The sequence below is a fragment of the Gadus morhua genome, chromosome 7 (assembly GCF_902167405.1).
Source record: "Gadus morhua chromosome 7, gadMor3.0, whole genome shotgun sequence".
Classification (NCBI taxonomy): Eukaryota; Metazoa; Chordata; class Actinopteri; order Gadiformes; family Gadidae; genus Gadus; species Gadus morhua.
Genome location: NC_044054.1, coordinates 2,038,534 through 2,048,392, shown reverse-complemented (window position 1 = coordinate 2,048,392; position 9,859 = coordinate 2,038,534). Strand labels below are relative to the sequence as shown.

At 48.6% G+C, this 9,859-nt stretch overlaps 2 protein-coding genes across 3 annotated transcripts in view; both read right to left on the bottom strand.

The window, feature by feature from the left end:
* Positions 1 to 1,010, bottom strand: part of LOC115547803 (guanine nucleotide exchange factor DBS) — a 70,190-nt gene extending 69,180 nt beyond the window's left edge. For both annotated transcript variants that reach the window (XM_030362255.1, XM_030362257.1), the window contains exon 1: positions 788 to 1,010. In XM_030362255.1, coding sequence (XP_030218115.1) covers positions 788 to 866 — 79 coding nt within the window. In that variant the 5' untranslated portion in view covers positions 867 to 1,010. The remainder of the gene's footprint in view (positions 1 to 787) is intronic.
* A 3,089-nt stretch (positions 1,011 to 4,099) lies between these two features.
* LOC115547837 (histone deacetylase complex subunit SAP18) lies at positions 4,100 to 9,360 on the bottom strand. Its single transcript, XM_030362308.1, has 4 exons — positions 9,127 to 9,360; positions 8,556 to 8,665; positions 5,330 to 5,452; positions 4,100 to 4,467 (listed from the first exon to the last, which is right to left on the bottom strand). Exons 1-4 carry the CDS (start codon positions 9,196 to 9,198, stop codon positions 4,311 to 4,313), a joined length of 462 nt encoding a protein of 153 aa, XP_030218168.1. The 5' UTR covers positions 9,199 to 9,360; the 3' UTR covers positions 4,100 to 4,310.
* Between the last annotated feature and the right edge of the window lie 499 nt (positions 9,361 to 9,859).

Here is a 9,859-nt window from a genome sequence, read left to right as displayed (position 1 = left end):
TGTGTTTGTTTCTGTGTGTGTGTGTGTGCCTGTATGTGTATGTGTGCGTGTGCGAGTGTATGTGTCTGTGTGTGTGTGTGTGTGTGTCCACCCCCCCCCCTCAACCCCCCCTGCCGCTGGCCTGTGATCAAACTAGGCGATCTCAACTGAGCGTGAGTACGGTAGCCTCCAGTACGTCATCACGTCGTGATACGCCATCAGCAAGCCTCCGCTGCTTAGCAGAACAACAATGGAGAACAACACAGAGAACACAATTGCCAATTTGTTGGTTATTTGGAGCCGTTCCACTCGGATATACAACCCTCTCTCAGTGAGTGTTTTTATCACTGCCAAATAGGCCGTGTAATGCACGCCTTTTTCGCGGCACGGTCCGTGCGTTTACACTGCCCGAGGTCAATTGCCTGCTTGAGCTAGAACCCCGATTTACCCTCCCGGACCCTGCACACATTGGTGGTTTATTGGGTTTCATTCTGATGTAAATGCGACGGCTGGGGGTGAACTCTTTACGCCTAGCAGCTTTTTATAGCTGCTAGGCGTAAGAGATAAGAGTTCACCGTTCAAAGCGGGATGAGAGAGAGAGAGAGAGAGAGAGAGAGAGAGAGAGAGAGAGCAAGAGAGAGAGAGAGAGAGAGAGAGAGAGAGAGAGAGAGAGAGAGAGAGAGAAACAGAGAAAGACAGAGAGAGAGAGAGAGAGAGAGAGAGAGAGAGAGAGAGAGAGAGAGAGAGAGAGAGACAAAGACAGACAGACAGACAGACAGACAGACAGACAGACCAGGTGTAGACTCACCTGGTCCCGGGACCCCGATGGGGCTGGCCCCCCTCCTCTGGGCTCCCGGTCCGGAGCAGAGGCCCAGGCAGTCCATCATGACTGCGGCTGCAGACCAGCGGTCCACCGGCTCACCACATGGCCCCCAGGCAGACCACCAGTCAGTCAGTCAGTTAGACAACCAGTCAGTCAGACCACCAGTCAGCCAGTCATTTAGACAGACAACCAGTCAGTCAGACCACCAGTCAGTCAGACCACCAGCCAGTCAGTCAGTCAGACCACCAGTCAGTCAGACCACCAATCAGCCAGTCGGTTAGACAACCAGTCAGTCAGACAACCAGTCAGTCAGACCACCAGTCAGTCAGACCACCAGTCAGTCAGACCACCAGCCAGTCAGTCAGTCAGACCCCCAGTCAGTCAGACCACCAATCAGCCAGTCGGTTAGACAACCAGTCAGTCAGACAGACAACCAGTCAGTCAGACCACCAGTCAGTCAGACCACCAGTCAGTCAGACCACCAGGCAGTCAGTCAGTCAGACCCCCAGTCAGTCAGACCACCAATCAGCCAGTCAGTTAGACAACCAGTCAGTCAGACAGACAACCAGTCAGTCAGACCACCAGTCAGTCAGTCAACCAGTCAGCCACACAACAGTCACTCAGTAGGATTACCCGTCAGTAAGTCAGTCAGTCAGTCAGACAACCAGTCAGTCAGTCAGTCAGTCAGTCAGACAACAAGTCAGACAGTAAGACCAGTCAGACAACCGGTCGGTCACTTAGTTGGATAAACAGTCAGACACTCACTCACTCAGGAAATCATTCATTCAGTCAGTAAGACAGACAACCAGTCTGTCATTCGGTTAGACAACCAGTCAGTCGGCCAGCCAGTCATTCACAGATTAATATCCCATGTGTTTCTCTGCGCGCTGGGAATGAATCGCAGGTGAAACTAAAAACCACTTCCACAAACCAATCAGTGGCCAGCCTGGCCTGTGGGCCAATCCGAGGCCTCGGAGCCGGCCCTGTGAACAATCAGAGGCCTCGGAGGGGACGGAGGTGGTTTTATGGCCTGATTCCTCCGTAAAGTCGGTTAATGATTAGATCTTCCGAGCGCTGGAGGGGTCAGAAACTAAAGGTCAGAACGCAAAGACACACCCGGCGGGCGTGTTTGTGTGTGTGTAGGTCTGACTGTACATGCTTGAGCGCATACATATTTGTGTGTGTGTGTGTGTGTGTGCGGGTGAGTGAGTGAGTGGGTGGGTGAGAGAGTGGGTGAGTGAGCGGGTGGGTGGGTGAGAGAGTGAATGCCTCAAAAAACAACATAAGAGCCAAACTATTAGGTAAAATAACAATTCCATCTCATTTTAAAAACCCAGCAATATCACCTCCGTTCAAAGGCAGAGGGGAGAAACAAACGTGCAGGACTCACTTAAACCAATCAGATTTAAACAACAACAGACCAGTCACGTGTCCCCCAGAGCTGAGCTGAAGACATTCCTACTCACTTTATAGTCACTCTATTTCCAGTAATTGAATTGACTTAAAGTGCTTTGCTTGTTAAGGGAGCTTGTTAAGTTCCTCCATCACGGCTCCATTGAACCCCTGACCGGATTTACAGTGTCTCTGATTTACAGAGTCTGTGATTTACAGAGTCTGTGATTTACAGTGTCTGTGATTTACAGTGTCTGTGATTTACAGAGTCTGTGATTTACATTGTCTCTGTTTTACAGAGTCTGTGATTTACAGAGTCTGTGATTTACAGTGTCTGTGATTTACAGTGTCTCTGATTTACAGAGTCTGTGATTTACAGTGTCTCTGATTTACAGAGTCTGTGATTTACAGTGTCTGTGATTTACAGTCTGTGATTTACAGAGTCTGTGATTTACAGTGTCTCTGATTTACAGAGTCTGTGATTTACAGAGTCTCTGATTTACAGAGTCTGTGATTTACAGAGTCTGTGATTTACAGAGTGTCTCTGACTTACAGTGTCTGTGATTTACAGTGTCTGATTTACAGAGTCTGTGATTTACAGTGTCTGTGATTTACAGAGTGTCTCTGATTTACAGTGTCTGTGATTTACATTGTCTCTGATTTACAGAGTCTGTGATTTCACATTGACATTCAGGGCGTTTATCAGACGCCTTTACCCAGATTGTCTTACAATAAGAAAATGAGTCTTTAGAAAGAGAAACAGCGATATATCTCTGAGGGTACAGTGAGGATGTTCATAGAAACAAGTGCCAAGCACTGACCATCACTAGGTTAACCCACTAAAGCACTAACCATCACTAGGTTAACCCACTAAAGCACTAACCAACACTAGGTTAACCCACTAAAGCACTAACCAACACTAGGTTAACCCACTAAAGCACTAAAGAAAACACTAGGTTAACCCACTAAAGCACTAACCATCACTAGGTTAACCCATTCCCCAAATACAACAGACAGAAAGGCAGACCATCCGACCTCCAACAGTGGAGAGGAGAGAGGAGGGAGGAGAGGGGAGAGGGAGGGAGGAGAGGGGGGAGAGAGGAGAGGGGAGGAAGAGAGGGGGGAGAGAGTATACACCAAATAAGACTTCCCCTCTTCATGCTCGCGCACTCTCTCACACACACACACACACACACACACACACACCATTAGTGGAATGGTGTTAACTCGTTTGAGGAGTATGTATTTGACCACACAGGTCCGATTCTTGTTGAGTTACACAAGACCACATATGAGTGCGTGTGCGTATGTGTGCGTGTGTGAGTGAGTGAATAAGTGGGGGTGAGAGAGAGAAAGAGAGGGGGGAGAGAAACAGAGGGGGGAGAGAGAGAAACAGAGAGATAATCAGAGGGGGAGGGAGAAAGAGAGAGAAACAGTGGGGGGGAGAGAGGGGGAGACACACAGCTGACCTCCCAGTCGTACACCCCTACCTCCTCCATCGCCCCGACCGACTCATCTCTGACAGCGGTTTGACTCAATGTCTCCATCACGCACCCAAACGAGAGTAGGAGAACGTAAAACCTCAAACGAAAGATACCAACTATTAAACTATATCAGTAAAACTAAGGACGTGGCGAAGGTACTCCACTGGCCTTCTTCGTTCGAGCTCTAGACGCAGGAAGGTAGAGGACCCTGTCCCGTTATCGCGGTCTACCCTATTCCAGACTCCCATTGCCGGTGAGCTGCTTACGCCAATTAACTAATAATTTAAAAAAAACGGCACATTTAATGAATTCGTGAGTGATTGAGTGATTCTAGACGCACAGTCCTGCTTTTAGGAAACGTTTTGAAACATAACTTAATGAACCATTTGATCACATCCTTAAAAAAAAAAAAGACAACATACTTAGTAACAAAAAAATGTTTATTCATATCACATCTTATAAAACATCATAGAAGAACCTGAAGAAAGCAACGCTGTCGACGGCAGCGGTGGAAACGTTAAAACCCCGACGGGTTACTGTGTGCAGTCGCGTCGTGTTGCGCTTTGTGTGTTCATCACACAAACACACACACACACACACACACACACACACACACACACAGGTGGGGGGGTTCAGAAGGGTCTCATGCGGGGGTTGGCGGGGGGCGGTCTGTTGGGGGGGGTGATGACGATGTCCAGGTAGTCTCCGATCTGGAACCTCTGCGACTGCAGGGACATCAGGTCCTCGGCCCCCTTACGGCCCGCCACCGTGCTGCCCACGTCCTTAACCCTGGGGGAGGACGTAGCGGTTAGCGGTTAGCATTAGCACCTTACGGCCCGCCACCGTGCTGCCCACGTCTTTAACCCTGGGGGGGGACGTAGCGGTTAGCGGTTAGCATTAGCACCTTACGGCCCGCGACCGTGCTGCCCACGGCTTTAACCCTGGGGGGGGGGGATAAGCTAATTATTAAGTCACGTTATCAGTGGCTTAATAAATGGCTTAAGTCAGTCACTCGTTAAATCATGGCTGAATAAGTGACCCAAGTCATTAAGTCAGCTAATAAGTCATTCATAAAATCAGAAGCATGTCCAAAACAATGCCAAACCACTAGTCCTGGTCTACAGTCTAGTCCTGGTCCTGGTCAAGTCCTGGTCCTGGTCTAGTCCTGGTCCTGGTCTAGTCCTGGTCCTGGTCTAGTCCTGGTCTAGTCCTGGTCTAGTCCTGATCTAGTCCTGGTCCTGGTCTAGTCCTGGTCTACAGTCTAGTCCTGGTCCTGGTCTAGTCCTGGTCTAGTCCTAGTCCTGGTCTAGTCCTAGTCCTGGTCTAGTCCTGGTCTAGTCCTAGTCTAGTCCTGGTCCTGGTCTAGTCCTGGTCTAGTCCTGGTCCTGGTCCTGGTCTAGTCCTGGTCTAGTCCTGGTCTAGTCCTGGTCTACAGTAGGTACCTGTAGCCCAGCCTCATCTGATCGGGGTACACGATGGTCTACAGTCTGGTCCTGGTCTACTGTCTGGTCCTGGTTTACAGTCTGGTCCTGGTCTACAGTCTAGTCCTGGTCTACAGTCTAGTCCTGGTCTAGTCCTGGTCTAGTCCTGGTCTAGTCCTGGTCTACAGTCTAGTCCTGGTCCTGGTCTAGGCCTGGTCTACAGTAGGTACCTGTATCCCAGCCTCATCTGATCGGGGTACACGATGGCGAAGCTGAAGGTGGTGCCCTTCCTGCGGGCCTCGGGGTACACCTCCTTCACCAGCCCAGACAGCTCCTTCAGGGTGGCGTCCATCCTGGGGGGGACGGTGTTAAGGCTGGGTTATACTCCTTTGTAGAGTGCAGTACGTAAGCCACGGAGAGCCTGTCGGAGCATCCAACATTCTTAACGGCCCGTCGACCCAACGGAGACGGCCAGCGCCGAGATTGGACCTCTGACAACATAATTTCCGGAAACACTTTTCCCGGTTTGACCTAGCACCTTATTTACTTTGCACCTTTCTTACTTTGCACGTGAAGGACCAAGAAAAGCACCAAAGGTCGTGGTTTATTCACAACACAATTTACATAGCCAGCGGTCGGCCTATTAAATCGATCGGTCGGCGAATCGCGCATTGGGTATCCGACATCCCGACGGAGGAGGTCTCCGTGGTTACGGAGTCGGAATATATAATAAAATAATATTATAATATAATATTTACGAGTCGGAGTGGTACACTTTGGCCTTCAGGGTCTCAGAGCAGCGTAGGACTAGTCTGTGCATAACCAGAGTCAACACCAGCCCCATCCGCCGGCCCCCAGCGACGACCTCTGGAAGAGGTTCGAGCTGCTGCCCCCCTCGCCCCTCTCACCAGCCCCTTCACCTCCGCGGCTAGAGTCGCAGATGATGCTCTGGTTCACCGCGTCGTCCCCCAGAAACTGTGCGACCATCAGCATCATCTGCGACGCTGGCCACTCCCTCCCCTCAAGTCCGTCCTCATCCAGGACTGCATAAGGAGCGGCTTCTGCGCAAGGGGCCGAGCTGGAGAACGTGGTGTCGGACGTCTGGCGTCAGACGGAAAGGCCCCGACACATCAACCACATTATCGGTCTTCCGACGGTCTGGCGAGAATAGGCAGTCGGAGCGATTTGGTCCTGGCCGATCCGACATGTGCAATCGGCTGAAAAGAACGCAGGGGGTTTGAAAAGATGGCAGAAGGCTTTGTGGACGGCCGACCGAACAGACTCGGAACACCGAGCTCGCCAGGCAGTCCAACGATCGATAATCTGGTTGGTGTGTCAGGGCCTTAACTGAGCAAAGGGGGGGGGGGGGCATCTTTGATCAAATCACGTAGTACTTTCCAGATCGCGACTGTACAGTGAAATTCTGTTGTGTCTTCGAAGAAGTTCCTTTTAGTCTCCATCAAATTCAGACAAATTGGCGTCAACACAGTCAGGACCAAATGTAATAATTAAGCAGGTTTCTACAAAGACGTCATACTTCCCAGGATTTTCAATAAACTGGTACGAGAAAAAGCTGTGTAGAAGGCCGTGAAGAAGCCAACGCAGGGTTCTGCTCCCCCTGTCACCTCTTCCACCCTGACCACCGCACGGCAGACAGCATCGTGCAGGTATCGACTGGCGGCACACATTGACATGAGAATTGCGGCAAATGGGAGGGTGAACATTGCCAATCAACTCCAACAACTCCAAGATCATTTGACTGTACTACCTTTGAATGTTACGGTTGTGAAAGCTCTTGATCCTACAACCTGCCAAATAACAACATGCTGTGTTTTCAGCAGATTTTGTATTTAATTAGTGTATGAAAATACATTGTTTGTGGAATGTTGAGGAATGTGAAATTATTGTATTTCTATTTGACACTGTGATAACTTATTGTGCTTTTGTAAGCCAATTCTTTCAAGATAAGTCAATAAATACTTGACTGAATATGCTGTCCCTGTCTTCATGTTGTTGCCGGACAACTCTTGCATCCTGTTTAGCTATTTTACATCATACAACATTAGACTCGTGTAAATAATTAACTTTGGAGCTACACCATTTTAGTTTATGGAGTTGCCATCTAGTGGACACAAGAAGGATCTCTGTACAACACTATTAAAGGTTGGGTATGGGATTTGCGAAACGCCAGCAGATTTTGAAAACACACAACTCGATGGTCCTACCCCCTCTCCTTCAACGCTGACTCTGACTCCGCCCATTCCAAGTACATGGACGCGCAATCATGCACGAGTGTGAACACAGATGCGCGAGAGCGAGCCATTAGCTTTTAGCTAGCTCCAGTTGCTACCGCAGGATAACAACAAACAGAAGCTTGCTCTGGGTCATGAGCTTTGAGTACGTGCACGAAGGGGTTACGCGAGGGCGAGTGCAGTACGACCGTTTGATTGACGTACTTACTGTCCAATGCCACTCGGTAGTTCTGGAAATCATTGGCTGGAGTTTTTTGAGCCCTGCCCGTTCCACAGATGATTGACTTGTTTAATGTTCATGTCAGTACTTCTAACTCAGTGGCTGTAAGTGGGTTATGATAAGGATTTCAAGTAATTTTGAAAAAATGTCCAAAAAAGAGAATTCCATACCCAACCTTTAGGCATTAAGTGCACAACACAACTGCATTAAGTACACAACACAACTGTGTATTATGTACACAACACATCTGAATTAAGTACAGAACACGACTGCCTTAAGGACACAACACGACTGCCTTAAAGGCACCCAGTGCAACTTTATGTAAACATTCAATGAAAAATAAACATTCAATTTCTAGTCTTTTTTACACGTAGTAAGTTTCAATAACTCCATACCATTACATATCGACATTCAAGGAGCAAAGATGAGACGTCGCTGTGTGGTGAGAACTGATAGAAAATCGTAAACAACAACAATCGCCGGTGGGGAGAAGCCATTTTTCCATTGACTGGAAGCCTGCTTTATTTATTGTAGGTTACAAAAAATAAAGAAAATGGCGGCATTGTTGTTGTTATCGATTTTCTATCAGTTCTCACCACACAACGACGTCTCATCTTTGCTGCTTGAATGTCGGTATGTAATGGTATGGAGTTATTGAAACTTACTACGTGTAAAAAAGACTAGAAATTGAATGTTTATTTTTAAGCCTCGAAAGTTGCACTGGGTGCCTTTAAGGACACAACAAGACTGCATTAAGTACACAACAGGATTCTACACACACGCACACACACACACACACACACACACACCAGGACTCTACACACACACCGGGACTGTACACACACACACACACACAAAAACACACACAACAGGACTCTACCGAGACAACAGTCTCTGTACAGACAACAGTGTCTGTACAGACAACACACACAACAGGACTACACACACACACACACACGCCTCAGTTCGACCCATCGGTCTCACCAGGTGTAGACCTGCAGCTCGCTAGCGGGGACGTTGCCTCGGGCGAACTCGTCGCCCCGGTGGTGTCGGCCGCTGTTGGTGGTGAAGACTCTGAGGAGCAGCGGGCACGTCTGGAAGGGGGGGGGAGGACAGGAGCAAATAATCACTGACACCGATATCAGAACTGGCGCGGAGGTCCTCCTCGGTTACGTTTCATGGATCTTTGCGATATGCACGTTCAATCACTCATTAGGAATGAATGCATGAGTGAGAGGCGGGTGGTCCGTTAAGAAGTTGTTCTGAATCAGTGCTCCGATTCAAAATACTGAAAATATTTGCAGTATTTCCCCCGCACACTTCTGACGGACCCTCCCCTTCCTCTCTCTCATTGATTCCGAATGAATGAATGAGTGAGTGAATTAACCTCCATACTGCAAATATCCTTCAAGTTAAACATGCAACAACGTGGACTTTTCTTTTGCATAATACAATAAAGCACGTTTACGCACGGAGCCCGTGTCCGTGTGTGTGTATGCGTCCCTCTCCTCCACCTTTACGCAGACTGTCTCTAGTGATTGAATGATCTCCTCACCTTCTCCCGGTCGATGCTCTTCTCCGGCTCCTTCCTGATCTCCTCCTGGGTGATCCTGGACTCCAGCGCCATGGTGGAGAGATTTCTCTTTAGAGTATAGTGTATAAAATGTGGCTGAATCAACTCGCTTGGGTTTACGCTTAAAGCGGAAGTAGACGCGTCTCGTGTTCCGGGAATTTACGTCACGGAGCAAAGAAAGACCCCAAGGATGAACACGAGCGCCGCGTGCTGCATCGGAAGAACAAGAACAAGACCGCATTCAGACTGATATCGTAGTTTTAGTGGCGGTGGGTCGATAGGGGGCGCTAGGGCGCCGCCCCTCCGTGAAATATTCACTTGAATATATCTGCCAACTATTAATAAACTATTATCATTACGAAATAAATCAACAAAAATACATAGCGTTTATCCTTGTTTAATTGTGTGATATACTTGTCACTGCCAGCAACCATTTAAATGCGTCTGAACGTCAATGATTTAGGCTATTTATTGGTCATTCGAAATAAAGCCGTCCTCCAAGTTGCTGTCTATCAAGCAGAGACAGCTTTTCATTGGCGCAAAAAGAATTCGCCCTCGGGTCGCACCAGTGTGCGCCCCAGGCCAATGGTATCGCTTTTCTTTTTTGTCAACACCGCATGATTGGACAATTCACCGAATCAATCAAATAGGCTACCTCCCTCAGTGGCAATCGCGCAACACAACTTAATGTAGAGAAGAGATATATCGCTAACTA

Excerpts from the sequence above, each read along its gene's own strand:
- LOC115547837 (XM_030362308.1), bottom strand. The coding sequence starts at position 9,198 with ATGGCGCTGGAGTCCAGGATCACCCAGGAGGAGATCAGGAAGGAGCCG. Across the intron at positions 8,666-9,126 it reads AGAGCATCGACCGGGAGAAG|ACGTGCCCGCTGCTCCTCAG; the intron begins GTGAGGAGATCA and ends CCCCCCTTCCAG. Across the intron at positions 5,453-8,555 it reads GAGCTGCAGGTCTACACCTG|GATGGACGCCACCCTGAAGG; the intron begins GTGAGACCGATG and ends CGTCCCCCCCAG.